At 36.6% G+C, this 21591-nt stretch overlaps 1 protein-coding gene across 9 annotated transcripts in view; it reads right to left on the bottom strand.

Annotated features, from left to right (window-relative positions):
• MYCBP2 (MYC binding protein 2) overlaps positions 1-21591 on the bottom strand; it is a 211490-nt gene that overhangs the window by 122834 nt on the left and 67065 nt on the right. For 8 of the 9 annotated variants that reach the window (XM_075720664.1, XM_075720685.1, XM_075720671.1 and 5 more), the window contains 4 exons: positions 20698-20799; positions 12081-12188; positions 3821-3940; positions 3306-3387 (listed from right to left, as the gene is read on the bottom strand). In XM_075720664.1, coding sequence (XP_075576779.1) covers positions 3306-3387; positions 3821-3940; positions 12081-12188; positions 20698-20799 — 412 coding nt within the window. Of the gene's footprint in view, positions 1-3305; positions 3388-3820; positions 3941-7810; positions 7835-12080; positions 12189-20697; positions 20800-21591 lie in introns of all 9 variants that reach the window. The other variant, XM_075720658.1, reaches the window with a different exon arrangement.

The raw sequence follows: 21591 nt of genomic DNA, 5'->3' as shown, positions 1-21591 counted from the left end.
TGTAAATAAGACCTCCACTCCACTACTGAAGTAAAATAATCAGACAATGCATCTAGAAACACGGTCCTATCAGAGATGATGAAACACTTTTTTTTTTCCTAGAGATATTACTAGGATATAGTGTCTATGCTTTGTCTTCAAACAGAACATAGCTGACTGTCCACAGAAGGTCTGCTCCATTTTCTTCCATGTTATTGTTGAACCTTTGGAAGCAAAATCACATCAGGATTGCCTTACTTCAGTTGTTCCATTTCTGGAGCTTGACTGCCAGATCATATGCTTGCTAACGTAGTGCTGAAGACAACAGTTTGTACAAGAAATGCAGGTAAATTTTGAACAATAACAGAAAGATCCTGGAGTTTTAATTCCCAGCTTCTTGAGGGAAGCATCACCAAACAGGCCTTTGCTTACCTGAATACAAAACATGCTATTTTTCACCACGACTAGATACTGCAAAGCATTTCTTGCTTTCACTGAGTTTCTATCCATCAGCATCTAATTTGAGGAGAATATAAGCATAGACTGACAAATCCTCCATGCAGTGAATAGCTCATCAACATCTGCCACTGTGGATTTTACAACAGGAAGCCTACACAGACTAGTTTAATGGCTCCATCACACTGATACAGAACAAATGGCCTCCCAGGAACCAGATCACTTGCATTTTTAAGTGGTCCATCTGTGAATGGCTGAAGTCGTTGCTGGAGGAAAAAAAAAAAACAAACACCACCACCTTGTGCATATTGCTTGTTCCTCCACACCATTTCAGTTCTATTAATATTTTATTGAGAATCACACCGTCCTGTTCATATGCTGTTTTGTTTGCTTGTGTGGATAAAAAATAGTCTGAAGTCCTTCCTGGGCATGTAATATGCCTCATTCCTACCAAAGTAGGAGGACAAACTTGTGCTGTTTACCATACTTTAATAGAGGAGTCCAGAATCCCCTTAATTAAGGAGAAGGACATGTCTGGACAAGTGCACAGAATTCAAAACAGTTAAGCATTTTCAAGACTTTTAAAAATATAGTCTCACTACTAAATCTTTACACTGCAAGACAGAAGTCTCTGAAAGGGTAAGTCATCAATCGCTGCCCAGGAACTTCCATCATTGCTTCATCTGGCAACAAAGATGGCTCCCTCAGATGAAAATGAGAGTTCCTTTCCCTGACAGTTCTTGTTTTCAGGGGGCCCCGTATATAGGTATACTAGCTAGGCTGCCTAAATATTACTTCCTTTTTTTTTTTCCTCCCCTATCTCCTGGAAACACAGTAGAGTATCATTTCCTGGATTCAGAAGATGATGGTCTTCCTGAGGTCAATACAGGCAATGTGACACACTGCATGACTGACATACCACTGACCTGGCTGGAGCTGGCCATCTGAGCACCACTGCATCCCAACTGAGGTGGAACTCTGCATAAGGATTCCCTGTTTCCTTCTCTGAATCCCTTACTGTGAGGACAGAAGAGAGATCTCTACTTAAAGCTGGAAAAAGAAGTACATCAATGAGGAAATTATCATTTGAATGATGGTGCTAAACAGCAACATAGTACTATAGCCAGTTCTCATGCACAGGACATACTCCAACTTTCTTCAAGGCTTTTTTCAGACACTCTCTAGGGTCTGTTGTAGAATGATAAAAAGGTCAGTGCCAAGTCGCTTGTACCTCCTCAGCTTCTAGGCCTGGTCAAGCGCTATCCTTTGGCACAGGATGTTTCACATTCTCTTCTAGGATCTCACTTGGAACTACATTTGGTCTCCATCCAGTTTCTGTCTAAATAAGCAACAGATGTGGGGTTTACTGCCTGAAATTCTGACAGATACAGCAGATAGCTCCGATGCCTTCAGAAAAGCCAAGCGATTTCATCAAAGTTGGAAATAGGAGACAGTAAGTTACCAGTACAAATGCCACTGCTGTTAGTACCTCTTCAGTCTTTAAGACAAACTGCCCTTATTCTAGTAGTGACTTGAATTGCCAGTAAAGCAGTTGTAGCTTGGAACAAGTAGCCCAGAATTTCCAGGAACGAAAAACAGAGTACTTGTCTGTGATATGGCTCTACCCTAGGCAGAAACAGACTGCATTCACCAGTCCAATGCAAACTGAGTAGGGCTAGTGGTTTAGACTACCATTAGGCACAGTAGTCAATACAAAGTAACACTTCCAGTAAACTTTCTTTCTTCCTTTCCTCTCCCCCTTGTTTAGTGAATCCAATGAAAGTTTTATGATGATGAAGATTTCTTCAGAAACTTGAAAAAAGAAATGATTTAGAAGTCTCGAAAGAGGAGGATAGATGTTGAGTAATTTTTCATCTCAGTGCTACAAGATAAATGACAGAACTGAAGACAGGTCATGGATGCTCACTCTGTATGCCTTTTACACAAGGATTCTGGGCATTACTGGACATATGCAAAGCCTCAGTGACTCCTACTATTCAAAATCCCCTGTCTTATGTGTTATATGGTATATGTATGTACCCAAAGAACCACATTATTACATTTCCTTTTATGGCAGGACACTGATTTTTTTACTTTAGTGAGTAGGTAAGATACTAAGGATGAGATACTAAGGGTGAGAGTGAGCTTCACATTAAAGACACCTGTATTTAATTATCTGTGCTCTCACTGTAGTCAATGGAGATCAAGCCCATAAAGTTTACAGAGCTACTGAGCATACCTAAAGTAGATAAAGTAGTGGGTGGTTAGTCAAATAGCTCTCCACACTGTTGACTTCTCTATTTCCATTGACCGCAAAGAAAGCACACATCACACTCATGCTGACATCCAAAATAAGTGTCTACAAAATGCAGCTAAGACCCAAGCTTAGTGACTTAATTTTGGAGATTAATAATTAAAAAAAAAAAAGAGAGATTTTATCATAACTGAACTACTGCCAATGGTGTAACAGAACCATGTTAATCTAGGTTTACATCATCACAGTATTTGAATTATTGCATATGTAGTATTTTACAGAAATAATGATATCTTAATGAGATTTCAATGTCATTCTCATATGTGGGGAGAATTGAAGAGACAGAAGCATTTCAGACTCAAGTATCAAAGCTATGCTAATAACTATGCACAGAAGCCTTCGTGTACTGAACAAATTACTTTTACAGTACAACTGTACTGTTACTGTATCTATATCCAGGGGTTTATGGGGAATAAGTGAAGAACAAGAGCTTATCAACTTTATTTGGACAATATTTGAGTTTTCACACTTGCTGGCTACAGAGAAACAGAAACTTAGCCACTTTTTATGGAGCAGTACAGCAATACACAGTCATGTCCTTTAATTACCAGCTCACCGGGAATTAACATCACCGTGTCCAAGTTGCCCATGCTGCCCATATCCAAATGTGTAAACGTCACCATTCTCCATCAAAACCACTGCAAAACAAACAAAAAAGAAAAATATTTTTCTGACATATGCATATGTTAACACAGTACTGCACCTGTGCTGGTTAGCCCTTCTGAGAAGCACAGTTAATGACTCCTACTGAAACACTAAGAGATCTATACCAGATTCCACAGCCCATCATAGCTAGCATCTCTATGCAGGGCTAGAGCTGTGCCATGCAGATGTTTTCAGATGACTCAAAAATTACTTGAAATCTCTGATGTAACTCAATACAATACTTACAGTCCTCTTCACTGTTCAAGGACAGCGTAGTAGGCTACAAAATGATACTGCAACCTTTTCAACGCTTAACACTCCCGTGTACATCCTTATTGAAAATTAAACACAAAGCAGTGAAAACACATATGGCAACATTAAAAAAAAAATCTACACTATAATTAACATTGATTTATTTGTTTTTACCTGAATGGTGAAATCCACAACTGACTTGTACGGCTCGCAGTTCACAGTCAAAGCGGACAGCCCCTGGTGGATAGGTTGTGATTTTGCTCGCATCCTTCTCACCTCTTTCTCCACTTCCGTCTATAAACAAAACTTATAATTATATCCCATGTCTTCTGAAAGAGTTATATTAGAAGAATGAATAGAACAAGAATAGTAATAACTCCCCACCCCGCCATTTGTAAGGTAGGAGAAAGAACTCACAGAATAGTAAGAGAGACAGCTCAAAATGTGGCATCAAATTAGATGTGAAAGATGACAGAAACTCTACTTCTAACAACGTACTACAAAGTTACACACTGAAAAATATCACATCTTCTAAAGCAGAAACTTCCAAAGAACAGACAAAAATGACCAGCAAGACAGGAAATTCAGACAACTTCAGAAGTTTTGCTTAATAGCCATCACTTTCACTCTCCAATAAAATAGCATTATGAAGTGGACAGAAAGCACTGTAGTTAAACTCAATAGGCACAGCCTGGTCTGTTTTTTTCAATTACTACTTTTTAAGGATTTTACTTCACTCCAACTTGGCCATATAGCCCTTGTTTTACAGAACTAATAATTACTTATGCAGTTCATTTCTAACAATACCGACATACTCACTACTAGCACGTCTGTTTCCTGTCCATTTAAGATGCATTTTTAGACATTTTCTCTGTGATTTCTTTTAGTAAGCATGAAGAGCTATATTGGTTCTTAAAGTCAAACTGCCCTTGCATCAGATAAAAGCATGGAAGTGACAAATATGTGTATTATTTATAAACTTCTTGAAAGCCACTATCTTGTCCAGAAATCAGAATGTTTACATCTAACAATTACATTATAATTAAATTATATGGTCACAGGGTCACAAAGGAAAGTGGTTTCATAACACTAGCAGGAAACCAGCATGACCAAGAAACAGAAAACATGCTCATCACCATTAAAACACCTATACCTGTGTAGAAAGCGGGCAATGAAAGCGCTAAAGAAAGTGCATTTTCACAATGAAAAATTTCATATATGACTTTAGTCACACTGTCTCTAGCATAGAGAAATGAGAAAAAATACACAAAGTGAAAAATAACTGCACAAAGGAGATTCCACATTCTTTCTGTGATAATTCTGACCTATTACTGCTTTATTAACTAAATTGATACAGGGAAACAATTGCTACTCAAAGCATTCAAGGTGTTGTTAATTTAGATCTATATTTATAATTTCTATGCATTTTCCAGAATAATCATTAGTGGAAGTCTGAACTCTGATACTTCATTATTCATTGTGTACAGCATAGCACTTACAGACCTACGAATGTTTTAAAATATAATTCTGGTTTTATACATATTGCTCAAACTTTCTCTCCTTTTTATTGCATGGAACCTGCTGATACAGTAAAGTCATTTCAGCACTTTTATTACAAACCAGTTTTAAAAAAAATCTTACTGTTCTGGAAATAAAGCTGTTTTCTAGTGATGACAGTACAGAAATTATACAAAACTCTATGTAGTTTACACCTGTAAAGGAAAATTGCATACAGGTATTAAGTAATGCTTTTGAAGAATTAGGTTTAATAGCATAGGCAAAGTATCCCTTCGCAAATGTGGGTGCCCTTCATCAAAAAAAATTACACTCGCACTACACGTTGGATATGAGTGAAATGGAGACATGGTAAAGGAATTGTCTGGATCTCAGAATTGCCATGGGATTTTTAAGGTTTTTCCAACAGCGTCAGTTGTGTACTATCAGATTGCATGCACATTAGAAGAAATGTTTCTGCAGGTCTGTCTGCAGCTTTTTTTGTATTAACAACAAAAGCAAATACAAATAGACAAAACCACTATTTAACAACAACAAAAACCCCTGAAAATACAGGATTTTTCCTCCTGGGCTAATATTGCCACCAGAATTATTCATTCAGCAAGCAGCCTACTTACTGCTTCCCTCTTTCACACAAGCTTTTTGGACAGGAGCAGAAAAAAGCTAATTGTTCTGGAAGTCTACCTGTGACCCCTGTCTCCCCTACTCCCTCGATCATTGATGACCGTAATGAAAAATCTAAGCTCTCCCACTGTGCAAATGCACTTGAACAGTCACCTGCCAGGAATGCACACATTTGGTAAGTATGTGTCATGGCTACATGCACTTCCTACAGTGAAACAAACTAGACACAGAGCAACCATGTCACCTATGCACAGTCATATTAAGAAAATTTAGCAGAAGTTGTATTCTGGTTATGTAACAGTGGCATATCAATTTATCTGCAGACACCTGAACAGATGCATATGCATTTCCTGTCTCATCATAAGAAAAACACATTGCTCTTAAGTGCTTCAACAATTACTAATAAATAGTTGAGGATTGCTGTTTTCTCAAATGATAAATATGTGATACTGCCTTTAAATAAAAGATGTGTCTAGATATAGTCCCGTTTTTTCCCAAGTTGCAAATGAAAGCATAACACTGTATTACCCTTAAGGAAACACTAAATACTATTGTGCAAGATACAGAGACAAGTACATTCACATGAAAAATTCTCCAATTCCTTCTCCAAGAAATAAATTTATTTTAAAGGAAAAAGTTTTACAGGGTTGGCATTTTCAAACTGCAAAGCTAACTCCTCAAGGCCTTTAAGAATGAAGGCATTACACTACATGGCCTACGCATAACTTATTTTTCTAGCAGCACTGGCCAGGAGAACCAAGTTCTACAAGCTCTTACACTTAGACATAAAGCTGCAAATAAACTGGGTCATCCCCTTTCATTTCAGTATTTTCAGAGTCAAAACTTTTTTAGATATGGTAGTGAAAGGTGGATGCAGAAAGCTTATTTGCACACCTCAAGAACAATTGTAACTATGGAGATATACCCTTGCTTTCCTTGAAAAAATTGTGCACATATTCATTTCATTAGAAGTATTATCAAAACAACTGTTCCTAAAAGGGAAGCATAGAAAGACAGACTACGGAAGCAGAGACTCTTCTGGTTGAATGAATGGAACCTTGTAAGCAGAGCAAGTTAGTACTTCCAGTGTTACCCAACTGGACTACCACTGAACAGCAACTTTGATTCATTCATCTCTCTGAGAGAGAAGAAAGCACCAAGGAAAAGCTCCAAAGTGCTTCCTGCTGTCAACACTGAGGGGTGGGCTCCATGAACAACTTCACAATGATGGGGTTTCATCTTGGTTATCTTATACAGTTGGGGAAGGAAAGCAAGATAACTGGAAATATAACCAAGCCCCCTCCCGTTTTCTCTTAGAAAATTCTTAACTTCTGAAGACAATTTTTCACTCTGTGAAACATGCTCAAAAGTTCTCTTGGCTGACATTACTACCAGAGGAAAAAAACAAAACAAAACAACAAAAAAACCCCAAACCAGCTGCTTTCCAGGAATGAAGAAAAAGCTCGTTCAGTCCCAACAGCAAGTGAAGTCATAACCTATAAATGAGAGTTCTGCTGGCAAAAAAAACCCCCAACATTGTTACAGAATGGCATCTTGGACCCTTGGCCCAGACCCAAGGAAAAATACTTTGTTAGTGTTCCTCAGCTGCAGTAAGGTTGATGATACTTCGTTTCTCACTGACCATCTTCAGAGGAGGGAAAAAGCGCTTTTAAAGATGTTAAATGCGTTTCTTCTCCCCACAGATGAAAAGCTTTAATGCAGTATGACCATACACAAAAAATTCTCAGACTGTCTCTTTATATTACACCACTTGCCAACAAATCTTTGTTCAGTTCAGCAGCAATTACCCAAACAAAGTGTATCAGTCAAGTTACTGGTTAGTATCTGTGATGTTCAACCCTCACAGATGTTCTGAATGCCTTAATGTCATCTATAGGCTTTATACACAACATTACTTGAACAAATCAGCCTGTGACTGCAGCTTCTTGGCTGTCCACCGCAGGCTTTAGCTGAAATATCTGTAACCAATATTATAGCCACAGTGCAGCAGGGAAAGAAACCTACCTCTGGTTGTAAAAATCATCCATCCTATGAGGGCAGAAAAAAAAGTAAGTCTGTTGGATGCTTGAGAGCTCACTTGAGCATATAGCTGAAATGTGATATGCAGCATCACAAATGCATAACACTTACAATAATGTGATAATAAACTTGCATTCTAATTACAAACTCAGTAATAACTGTGTCCTGAATTTTTGTACCAGTATTGGTTTACCTGTTCAGGTTAGCCAAAAAGTAAATGCAAACAGGAATTTACTGGCCAAATCATTTATTCCATTATCTGACCTGGATGCAAGTAAAACTGCAATACTGAGCAACGGAAAAGCACATCCATCATCTCTGTGTACTTATGTTTCTACTCTGTATGAATACAAACCAAAAGAAGTGTATTTGACTGAGAGTGTGAATTCTTAGGTATTTTCTGTGACCCAGATAGCTTGCCAAATAGAAACATATGTTTTGGAGGAGTAGAGATCCACCTCTAGCCTCTTTCCAACAGGGGACAGAAACCAGGAAAGCTACGTGCAATGTTGTCTTAAGTTAGGTGTTCAGCTTTAATTCACAGGTGGACAAAAAGGCATACATTTATGAGTAACTTTATTCTCCACAGATACCAAAAGGACCTTACAAAATGACAAGAATAACTTTCCACATCATTTAAGAAGTGTAACTTCTTGAGTAAGTCATTTAAGTTGTGGGTTTCTTTGAGAGACAAGGAAGCAGCAACAGTTTCTAAACTCTAAAGAATGAATCAAAGCTCATACCAATGCCATACTTTATCCACCTATCCAATAGGGGCAATTTCTTCAGCAGTTTTGTCTTCCTCTATCAGCTACTGCTGGTTCTGCTTTGTTTATATTTGCAATGGTTGACAGGCGTAAGCCTCCATTTGCAGTATATGACATGAGGAGTTATTCCTAGAATCATAGAATCATAGAATCATCTAGGTTGGAAAAGACCTTTAAGATCATCCAGTCCAACCATTAACCTACACTACCAAGCCCACTCTAGACTAATCAAGGGTAGACCAGACTAAACCATATCCCGAAGTGCCACATCTACCCGTTTTTTAAACGCCTCCAGGGATGGTGACTCCACCACCTCTCTGGGCAGCCTGTTCCAATGCCTGACCACCCTTTCCGTAAAGAAATTTTTCCTAATTTCCAGTCTAAACCTCCCCTGGCGCAGCTTAAGCCCATTTCCTCTTGTCCTATCGCTAGCTACTTGGGAGAAGAGACCAACACCCACCTCACTACAACCTCCTTTCAGGGAGTTGTAGAGAGCGATAAGGTCTCCCCTCAGCCTCCTCTTTTCCAGGCTAAACAACCCCAGTTCCCTCAGCCGCTCCTCATAAGACTTGTTCTCCAGACCCTTCACCAGCTTCGTTGCCCGCCTCTGAACACGCTCCAGCACCTCAATGTCTTTCTTGTAGTGAGGGGCCTAACCTCTTCAAACTTCTGGGTGACTTTAATTAAATTTAACTCTCCAAAAAGAATTACTGAAAGATGGGGAAGCGAGAGGCCGGGATGAAAGATGATAAGGAAGCCTGAATAGAGAGACAGAACTCATAACAGCAAAAAAGGTACGTTATAAAGAAAGTCAACTTTGTTATTAATTGTTATTAACAAATTAGTATTTGTTGTCATGAAAACACATGACAACAGCTGCTGATTATGTATGCTTATGAGGTTTGACATACTCTTGTATTCTTGAAGCCTCAAATTCCAAGAAAGTCCCTGTCTGAAGTGTCTCCCTATTGATGGCAGCGTGTAAAAACCTAGTAAAGAAAAAGTGGCTCTGAAACTGTTTTGGTGCAACTTTTATCTTCTTGAGCAAAGAGCAAAAGTCTTAAGCAACACATTTTCAGTTGTGTTTTGAACTTCTTTAGGAACACTTAGCACATGAAAACAAGACTACCAGACTACGGAAATGTCAATATGAAACATATAAAGACTCCAGTATGATTCACTTCTGTCAAGTCGTAGATAAAGGTTTTCATTGTCAGCTGTCTTTCTCCAATGAGTGCTTCAAACTACTTGACCCTTCAGACAGTGTATTTTACAGTTAAAAAAATAAATTACAAGTAAATCTTCTTGAACATCTGATAATTTTGTTTTAGCATTTGCAAAATGGTTGATATATAACTTGTTCCGTCCATGCAGGTTCAGCTTCATCTAACCTTTGCCCTTTTGAAGGTATTTGGTTTCATACTGTTTAGAAGGTTTTTTTCATTGCCGCTACTCCCAAATACAGGAAAATGTGGCATTTGCTTGCAGAACCGTAATTGACTCAAGGAGCTTACTTTGTTTTTAATTGCCACTCAGTTCATTTCTACAGTTGAGAAAATTCTACAGACTTTCATTAATCTTTTTTACTCAAATCCCCACTGATGAAGTCCACAGGGACTGGAGATACAGACTGGGAACTCACTACCTCATTAAAGAATGAAGATGAAGCACAAGCTCATTTTTCTTCTTAGTGTCAAAGCACTCCATGAATATCAAAGAGGTGGTACCTACTCCTTTCTATCTATACTTGTGATGGAGACAGACATAGATCAGAAAGATGATAATACTTAATATGAATTTTTTGTAATAACAAGGACCTTTAGCATGAGACAAAAAGAACTACAAGAAACCAAATGTTTCTTCACATATAGCCTTCCTCAAGGAAAAATAAATGCTCGGTTCTACAGAGCATATCTGACAAAATCTTTCACCATAATACAGACCTTTGAATTATTATGAACTAATCAATATAGCTCTTGTAAGGAGATGCTTGAGCTGAAGTGAGATCCAACTACTAACACATGCTGAAAAGGTACAGATGTAAGCAGGATGAGCATACTCCTTTTTGCACTTGCCCATGAGATCAATTGCTTGCAAGCGCTACAACTAGCAGTAGTATCCAGCTCAAGAATAGTGAGCATCAGCAAACTGTCACTCAACTGACAGCATTTAGGTTCTGTACGTCTTCTCTTTCAGCATCCAATCTCTCCCAGTGAAGATAGGTTATTCTATTTCATCTATCAAGGCTTAACGCTCAGATGATATGTTTTCCAAATAGATTGAATATGTTATGCAAATACTAAGGATCAGATTCTGCTTTCATGTCCCTAAAATAAACTTAAGATGATTTCATGATCTAGTATGTTCATAAGTAGGTAGGCCTATCACCCCCACACACTGAAATCATATCCCAAAAGGCTTCAAACTGTCATACGATTTGTTTGCATACATGCCAAATACTATCACTAACATCTGTTAATTAACTGAAATGCCATTCTAACAATTCTTTTCATATTTAGCTATTCTTTAAAAACAGTTGAAGCATTCTGGGCCCTCACCATTTTAGGAGCTTTATACTTACTTTGATCAGGTCTGTAATCTACATTTTACATATTTATCTTTTATATATAAATGCATATGTACACATACATCTATATACAGATATATACAAACTATGATCAGATTTCACACAGCTCAACTTTAATAAATTCAGTTGAAAATTTTAGTAATATACTACCTCTTCCTAAGGGGGGAAAAAAAAATCACTTATACCTGAAAAAATTGTACATTTTGAAATTCAAGGTATAATGAATGGGCCTTCCAGACATACAAAAATGTCAGAAATGTCAAAGACACTGCCTAACTTATATTCTGCAAAAGAATGTTTAACTCAAGAAAATTGCAGCCTAAAACCTGTACTTTCATTCGTATTCTCCCCATTCAAAGCTAGTAAAATAAAAGGTGTTGTTTACATTATTTTAAGTATTTCATTTCTAAGAAAAGTCTTGTTAAAAGATAACATACATATGAAAAATTTTATGCTACAGTTAACAAGTCTGAAATTGATATGTTAAAGCCATCACCCCACACATACAACACAAAGGTTCAAAAAAACCAACACAAACACAACACAGCAGTCTGAGTCACTAGAAGGTACTCAAGTTTCCTACAGTAAAATTAAAGAACCTTAGGAATGAGACAGCATTAGAAATGAGAGGAGACATACAGAATGACAATGCATATTTCATCAAAAAAAAAAACCAAAAGGAAAGAAAAACAAAGGTGGTGCAGACTACCAAACACCTACACTTCTAAAAAAAGGTCAACATTTAAATGCATTTTCTTTCTCCTCAGGTAACAAGATACTAACAAGAAGAAAGGCAGAACCCATTTTGTGCAGTTCTTTGAAAAGACAGATTCAGCGCATGGAAGAAGTGACTGGGAGGATGGGCTTATTTCCACCCTAGCCAATAAGGATGAGCAAATACCTTTGTGCTTGTCCCGTTTATGCTTTAGCTGTGCTGGATGGGGTCTGATTCTGGCTAGAGCCTGTTCTCGATGGTTCATAAAAATAGGACCAGGAAATACAAGGGGGCCTGAGGAGAAACATTTTGCACATGCATAGGAAAGCTCACAAAATGGAAACAGTGTGTTAAAACAAAATTCAAATTAAAAGCAATGGAAAAAAAATTAATAATAATTATATAATAATCTTGTTTTCCTAAATTCAAAAGGCCCTAAATAAAAGTTGTCATTTCTTGACAATAAGGCCAAAATATTATGCAAAGAAACAATAAATATCCCACAGTGTCAGTTTTACCTGAACTTGTAAGTATGCAACTGTACTTCAAGCAATGGAAATACAACAGACTCACACTGGAGTAAAATTTGATAACAAATATCCATTACTGTCTTTAATAGTTAAAAAGATTAATTATCATGCCTTACATCCTACAACATTACATTAAGGATACTAATTTGGAACAATAACATCACATCAATGCTAAATTTAAAAAAATATAACCATACAACTGTTTGTAATTACCGTGTTTAAAATGCAGAGTTATCACTTATAAAGAAAATAGCAATCCAGAAACACCTATTCCATGAAGAAAATTATTCAAATCATGTCATTTTTTCTTATCTACTTACTAATTTTGAAATCTATTTAAGTTATTTTTAAAATATTTCCCACCTATGTAGAGGTCTTCAAGAGAAGATTGTATTTGAAGAAAGTAATGATGTATGTATTTAAAATTTTCTCCAGACTACTTTTTCTTTTTAAAATCTAGACCCAAGCAGTGCTGTTTTAATTGTGGCAGATTATATGTAATCATGGCCCAGCAATTTGTTCCTTAAAACTGTATTTTTCCTGTATTTTAAAGGTTAAGCATGCCACCAAGAACTTCTCTAGAGGCATCTCCTTCTTCCAGAAGTCTCACATTCAATGGAAACCATGAATTAGGTGCAGCTAATTCTGCTAGACCCCGTCCTTACATGGACTTTCAAAAAAACCAACCAACCAAAAACAACCCCACCCCAAAACAAACCCCACCCCCCCCCCAAACCCACAAAAAAACCCAAACAAAAAAAAAAAACCCTGCACCCCAAATCAGGCTTTGTGTCATGTTATAAACAGCTTACGTGAAACTTTGAAAACAAGTATTCTTTTTCCTTCCCCAAAACCATTGATACTCTATTTCCTCAGCTGAATTTTATTTATAAGTTAATGTAGGGTAACTTTTCATAAATGCCCATTGTCTCAGTTTCCTGCTGTCAGCTTTAGTCCATCATTTCCTTTGCTAATAGTGAACAGTACAGAATGAAATTTAAGTGGAAGTTAGGCCAAATCTATCTAGCTTTAGAACTAGATAGATGAAGAAACTTGTCTTCACACGAAGAAGTTCCCAAATTTTAGCATTAACTTAAAAAAAGAAAATTAAAAATGTTTTAAAAATCCACTACTGCCTTTCCCCCTAGCTTTGAGGTTCATATATGTGTTAGTTAATACAATGGCCAAAGCCCTCATTAATCATGTATGTTTCTACACACAGCATAGATTTTTTGTTTCAATTCTACTGTATTTATCTGGACTCTCTTTATCCCAGAATAGGTCCCCTTGTTAATTAAGGGCTACTCCTGATGATGAAGGATCTTTATTTGCTTTACCTTCATCTTGCAGATTCTTCCTTTAGTTGTGTTACTATTGCTCCCACTTAGAATCATAGAATCGTTCAGGTTGGAAAAGACCTTTAAGATCATCCAGTCCAACCATTAACCTAACATTATCAAGTCCACACTAAACCAATCAAGGGTAGACCAGACTGAACCATGTCCCAAAGTGCCACATCTACCCATTTTTTGAACGCTTCCAGGGATAGGGACTCCACCACCTCTCTGGGCAGCCTGTTCCAATGCTTGACCACCCTTCCCGTGAAGAATTTTTTCCTAATTTCCAATCTAAACCTCCCCTGGCACAGCTTAAGCCCATTTCCTCTCATCCTATCACTAACTACTTGGGAGAAGAGACCAACACCCACCTCACTACAACCTCCTTTCAGGGAGTTGTAGAGAGCGATAAGGTCTCCCCTCAGCCTCCTCTTCTCCAGACTAAACAACCCCAGTTCCCTCAGCCGCTCCTCATAAGGCCTGTGCTCCAGACCCTTCACCAGCCTTGTTGCCCTTTTCACTTTTCACAGTGTCCTCTGAATTGGAGGTTCCATTTAATAGATATGTTTTTGGTAAAGACTACTTTCGGCCAGGCCACTTGCTGTGTTTAATATCCTACTTCCCAGTGTTTAGACTTACACAAAAAATTATACCATGCTTTCCCTCTTTCGAAGTCAGAGGGAAGATTCTGAGGAGTATATTGATGCAGACCCCAGGAAAAGGCAAGAAAGGAGAGGGAGATGAATGACAAGCAGATTATGAAAGCTAAAAATAGTTGAAGGACAAAAGGTACAGGGGAAAGCTGGATGAAGAACAGGAGATATGGGACTTGCTTACAGAGCAGTTCCTAATGAAATGAAAAGCCCAAGAAATAGAGAATGGACACGGCAATATGAGAAAAGTGAAATGCAGATTAGGAAAGTTGCAAAAAGAGATGCAAGGACTGCAAAGAGTGCGGCTTGAAGCGTGTGGATCTAAGATATTTGTGGATGATCAAACAGAAGATGTGATCTCTAGCTAACTTAGACAAAAAATACTGAAGTTCCAGAAAATGCCTGCACAACAAACAGCCTAGGGGACGAGACACAGCCCTGAAGGCAGCCTTTGGCATTTTAGTGCTAAGAGCAAAGATGAAAAAAAAAAAGAGAGAATTTCAGGAGGACAGAAGAAAGTGAACTACATTAGGGTGAGTAAAAGAACTACAGGAGATTTGGGAGATTGAGAATGTTTAGGAAGCACAAAAGGCTGTCAGCTCCAGCATGGTGCTAGCACATGGCTGCCTTTAGTTGCCAAGCCGCTCATCTGAATTACACTTCCCTAGTAAAGATGACACCTGTGTAACAGTATCTAACCTTCTGACCAAAGCAGGATTTATCTTTGCTTCTGGATGTTCCTATATACTCTACATTCCCACCCATTCTGTAAAGAACCTGAACCCAAAATAAAGTGCAATATATCTCCATTTCATAATAATTTGTATTCGATCCATGTAACAGGATGTGCAAGTCTGTCATCCTCTGTGGCTTTTTATGCATGCTAAATCTGTAACACAATCATAATATGATAGGAAATATCTACATTTTGATTACATTATGATGCCTGCATGTTCAGTCATGTGCTAGCACAATGTAAAGTACCTCCTCTCCCTCCAAAATAACACCACAGGAAACAAAACACTAGAACAGTTCATACAGACCATATCTGCTCTCTGCTGACATCTGAGGTTGCCTGTACAAAGGGAGCAGAGTTTACGTACTATGAATTATTCTGATGGAACAATTCAGCCATGCATTAGACACTTCCTTTATTTTGTTTAAAAATGCCTGCAGAGTATTAATTGAAAAACTCTTCTAGAAGCCTCTAACATAGATCTACATGGGGAATAAGAACCTATTACTGTTCTCAGTTATTTTGGCACCTCAAGTTGCAGAGATAAGCAAAGGAGAGTCACTGGTAGACTGCAGTGCTATTTTAAATCAGTTGCTATATGAAGCAGAACAACATTCGCTCTCTGCCTTTGTTTTTTATAGAATGTTTTTCCATAGCTAAGCTGCAAGGTTAAATATCCCTAGCCTAGGAAATGTCAATATTAGCTTTTCTTTCTCAGTCCTGCAGGATCCAGGCCTTTCAAGATGGACTTTGTCTGGCAGGGAATTAAGAGCATAAAGGAAAAAAACCATTTATCCACAGAAATAATTTCATTCTCTAGCAAAATAGAATGCATTTATTAAATAATGCAATGGACTACAGGAAAACATACACAATTAATATCATCCTACATGCACTTACGTGCTTTTGCATTCTTGGCCATCTAAGCACTTATGCAGAACTATCAAAGAGTTTACTATCTGATTTGAATTTATATTTTAATTTCATATTCATAAATTCAAATTCATAAATTCATATTTTAATTTCTTCTAGTACTTTTCTCTAAATAAATGCTATTTGGCAAGCTGCGGTTACAGAAGACTGAAATCAATGATCCCAAATGGCAACTTCTACACCAGTGCACTGAATGTAGCAGGCTACGTGAAAAAATAGTACATGACCACACAACTGAAGATTTTATCATGAGGAACATACAAAAGCAGCATAAATTAAGGTTGCACAGGAAAGTCCTAGGCTGGATGGCACTTTATGTTATAAAACCCTATTTTTGGCTTCTGGAATACTTGTAAGACAAAAAACAGACAGGTGGTGTTTGGATTCTTTTTTAAATAATATAATAGGGAGGCAAACGCCTAATATAGAAGAATAGTTATCTAATAGGTCAAAGGGCAGTACATTTTAAAGAAAAGTATTTCAGAAAATGAAATTGGTGACAAATGCTTAGTTTCACTTCCACTAAAAGTGGAAAATATTATATTGAGATCACGTTCCACCTCTATAGCCTTAGGGGAAACAAAACTTAATATTCCCATGAGGCAGGGATAATAGTTAAGGTGCATGTTCTTTAAAATTGTATTTTTCAGATCTGAGTAGCAATTTATTATTATGGCAGAAATATTTATGGAGAATGTCACTGTGCCGTGCAGGCAACTAAGGTTAATTGCAGTTTGCTTCTTTTGTTCAAAACACTGAAAATAAAAACAGGATACATGCCTCTTCCTGTATTCTTAAATCTCTTTTCTACTGACACTTAAATCATACAAATCAGATGTGGAAGAAAAATTATTAGGGCTTTTATTAGGGGAAAAAGAGATGCAGGCTAGCAGATACAAGCATGCAGGGCAATTTGGTAGAGAATGAGATGGAAGTAAGTTATGATAATTGTAATTTTGACACTTTTTCTCTTCTGAATACATGACTTTGTATATATTGTTAAATAAATGTAAAAAATGCATTTCTGTATATAAACATATAAGGTAAATTAAAACACTAAATATAAGCCAGAAGTGTTCTCACCGAGTCTACTGCAAATCTGAGTTCTAAAGCTATAATGGAAATATAAATATTTCTACTTTAAAAATAATTTTATTAACAATAATCACCTCTTTCAGGTGATATATTTCAATCATAAACTCAAGTACAACAACGTAATTTCACAGAATTAAACCTGCTGGTCACTGAGGACAAAAATCTACAGCTTTCTGTTGAAAGCATTCTTAAACAGAAAGTCATCTATGGATTTTAAACTGTTTCAAGTAAAAAGGGTTTTTCTTGTTTGTTTTTGGTTTGTTTACAGAAACTTTGAAACAAATATAACCTCCAGGTCCTGAAAGCATCAAAATAAATATTTAACTAAAACTACAGAAAGAAGCTTCACTAATATTTAATGAAAAATATTGCATTTGAATAGATAGTTCTGCTGCATGTTTAGGTATATGTTCAGCAATGAACAGAACAGTGTGCTGACAAACTGACTCAAAGCCAATAGTGGTTTGGGCAGATGTTAAACAGATTTATATGATACTCAGCCCACCACAGTAAAACTAATTACTGAATCAGTTACACTTCAGAAAAATCAAAAATTGCCCAAATACAGCCAGCCTCAGATAATATTGTCTCAATACACAACAGTTTTGACTAAAATTAATCAAATTCCTATGGGTTTTTTCGTTGTTCCAAGTAGAGCAAGATTGATGAAAAATAATTTTCCCTTTCTGTGAGGGCATCAAAAGCTAAACCTTGGTTAATTACACACCACATCTGTACCTCAGGAATGATCATCTGAAGTTTTTTACATTGTAGGTTGAGAAAGAGTAGTGAAATACCAGTGAACCACAAGACCATTTATTATCACCATAGTAAGAGTTATTTCTGTATTTTTTTAGCTTATTACTTAAATATAGTTTGTTTGAAAAGCTATTTTCACATTCTCACAGCCTTCTGAAAAAAACCCAGATTTATCTTTAAGTGACAAACTGAATTCTTGGACTACTTCTAAATTCTATTACTTCAAATATCAATCTGAAAAAGTTGCAGGAACAGCTTTCAAGATTAGCTCACTCAGTAAATGGTAATTTTAGGTTCATTACATTAATTGTACAATGTGACTCAGGGATTTCTGTAATCTGTTAAAGGCATCATTTAATGCCTCCAGAAATTGGTGTTTGATAGGAAAGGAAAAATAATCTAACCATGTTCTGAACATTCTAACATACAAAACTTCCTCATTACCACAGAAAAGGATAGAGTACAACTACTTCTATGCTCACCTCCCACCACTCCCATCAAGCTCTAAACCAGCTTGAAAAAGAACAAACATTTCTTCGTATCAGCTCCATCTCTTCTCACCAGAACTTGAGAAACATCCCTCAATAATTATGTTGGGAAATTATGATTTAGCATAGAAGCTGTGATGAATACAGCTGGCTTTATTTCTCAAGACGTCATATACCAGATTCAAAAATGTTGACTTGATTTTGAGCCCTCTTCACTGCTCTTGTGATAGCCATTAAGCTAGAAGCAGAAAGAAGCAGCTGAGTGAAGTAGCTCCACCACTGTCACAGAAAAGTAGTAAAAATGGTCACCTGAACACACTGTACGTACTTGTTGCACTGAAAAGAGCAAAGAAATATAACCAATATTAACAAACTATTAAGAAAATATTAAGGTTTTTTTAAATAATAGATTTATTAACCCAAACTGAAATACTTTTTTCCACTGTTAGTTTTAAGGATCTAATTTGTCACTAAAATAAAATTTCTTTGAGTGAAGCAACACAAATAACTGGTTCTAAACATAAAAATTATTTACTTGTTACTATTCTATCATAGCAAGTATAGCCTAATCTGCTGTGACCCTCTCGTCCTATCGCTAACTACTTGGGAGAAGAGGTCATTCTGAACTGAAACAGGAGACTAATCTCCAACCCTCCCAGCTAGACGTACCCACTACCTCCAGTAACCACAGAGGTATAGAATTTCAATGTTCTTTTGATACAGAATATAATATGGATGTGTGCAACAAGCTGGCCAGCAATGTCTTTTTAGCTACAGTCCCTATACACCTATCAAACCAACAATAACAACACATTCCTGATATTGATCACCTGAGACTGTTAGATACAAAACTTTTTTTTTTTTTTTTTTTTAAAAAAAGACAGAGGGCATACAAAAGGGATAAGCTGCTCTGCTTCTACTTCTAACCACAGAAACAGAAGCAAACTGAAATGTTTCTCTGCTGCTCTTCAACTCCCCACCCCCCGCAACTGAAATCTACCTCCCAGCTCTGTCATCATTACCTTTCTGGGCTGAACAGCAACAGCTTTCAATGATAACTGGACATTCAACAAGGATTTAAGAAAAAATGATTGTTAGCTGTACCTAATACTTGTCAGCAGTATGCAATGGCAGCTCCAACATGACCTAGACAAAGGAAGAAAAAAAGCTTCCCCTCTTTACCTCACAGCTAAAATGAACCACAAAGATTCAAAGAAAAATAAATATTCCATCCTTTTTCCACATGCATAGGAAACTATAAGCTTTCTCCTCCTTGTTGCTCTGTATCTGTGGTAAGACCAGTAATTTCTTATATGCAAGTATAATAAAGCCACAATTTGTCCCACAAGGTTCACTGGCATGGAGTCTAAGTTTGATCACAATGTGCATTTTGTATCTGAGTAAAAACAGTATCTAATTCCTAAAAGAAGAATCAAAATGGTATTTAGTAACATAGCAGGAACTTGAAGAGCATAAAATTCCAATCAAGTTGTTCCTCTTCTCAACACACAATCTTACCAACCACATCACCATGCTTCACTAAAATACTATGATTTGTATCAGTCTAAATCTCTCAACTAATTATTTACCAGATTAAGACACTGAGGTATTCTAAGACGAGTACTGAAAACCTGTTGAAGGACATATTGTTTATGTGGAAAATCAATAATAATTCCCGAGGTAGATAATACACAAGGCAAAAGAATTTTGAAATGATGCAGTGTTTAGTTTTTTAATTCAGTCAGCGTGCCAATTTTTTCATGCTATTCAAATATAGAAAAGTTCATTTTATAAAACAAGAAATCCTGCTCACTATTCTACAACAGAAATTCAATATTTTATAATAATAATTAAATAATTCATAGTATAGGTAACTAGCACTGAACAGGCTTGCAGTCATTTCAACTCTTCATACAAAAAGGCATATAAAATCTTCATATAAAAAAATGTTTCAGCATCTACATTTAAAAAAACCCTATTATTCAACTAGGAAACAGCAAAAACTGAAAATTAACTATATGAAAGTGATGTAAAATGCTACTCTTCACCATTAAAATTCTGATTCTTACGAGTAGACTTTGTTAGACATGCAGATTTTTCACAATTTTCCAAAAGCATGCTAAATAACATAAGCTAGCTATTTAGGTTCCGATTTTTGTTCGGTTACTGTATTGGCTCTCTGGACCAAAACTAATTATTTCCATTCTTAAAACACATACTAAGTTGTTTGCTTAAACTATTCAAGCCTCTCGTCAATAAGAAAGGCACTTACCTCTTCCTTCTTCTAATCTATGTCTCCTGTTTACACGTTGCCGTTTTTCTTCTTGCCGTAACTGAAGGTGTTCTTCAATATTAACTCCAGGAACAGGGACAGCTACATAGATTAAGAAAATGAAATATATAAAACTATCTTTAAAAATTGTTAAGATGGTAATAAACTCTAGAATAAGCTAAGTAAATGAAAACTGAAGTCTACTTACTACTTGCTCTTTACATGGCTCTGACACAATATTTAGAAATGAAGAAAGGAGTTGAGTAAATTTGGAGAAGAGTTTTAGGCCTTATCTGTGAACTTCCTGGTTTTCATGAATCTGCCACAATTCCAACACCACTGAATAGTATTTAGTACTTTCTTTCTATTAGGCATATACGCATTTATATTTAATTATGTGTTGTCATGGTTATCTCAATTTTTCCCCAAAAAGTTTCAGAAAGGATTATTAAAACAAGCATAAAATTGCTTAAATTTTGAAATGTGTGAAATAGATTAGATATTTTTTAGTTTAAGAATGCTTTACCCACTATAAGCTCTGTACTTACCAAGAAGCATGCAATTACTTTAATGCACATATACATCTGTATGTAAATCTGACTTATTTACCAACCCAGCTAATTTAATAGGAATTTGAAACAAACTGATAAGCACTTTTTTAAACAGAAAACATGACTTGAATGAACGCAACAATAATGCTACTATAAGCACTACCTTTTTTCAATGTTTTTTCAGCAAATTGCAACAACCTAAAAAAAAAAAAATACACCTTGTTCCCAATATCAAACAAAACCTGTCACTTTTCTCCAGACAAATGTGGTCAACCAGTTCAACACCCTCACCTCAAAATATGCCAAGCCCAACACAGGACCAAGAGCTGCTGTTTGTCCTGCT

This window comes from Pelecanus crispus, chromosome 1 (assembly GCF_030463565.1).
Source record: "Pelecanus crispus isolate bPelCri1 chromosome 1, bPelCri1.pri, whole genome shotgun sequence".
Taxonomy (NCBI): Eukaryota; Metazoa; Chordata; class Aves; order Pelecaniformes; family Pelecanidae; genus Pelecanus; species Pelecanus crispus.
The sequence above is the reverse complement of the archived record's forward strand: the minus strand, read 5'-3'. Positions and strand labels throughout refer to the sequence as shown.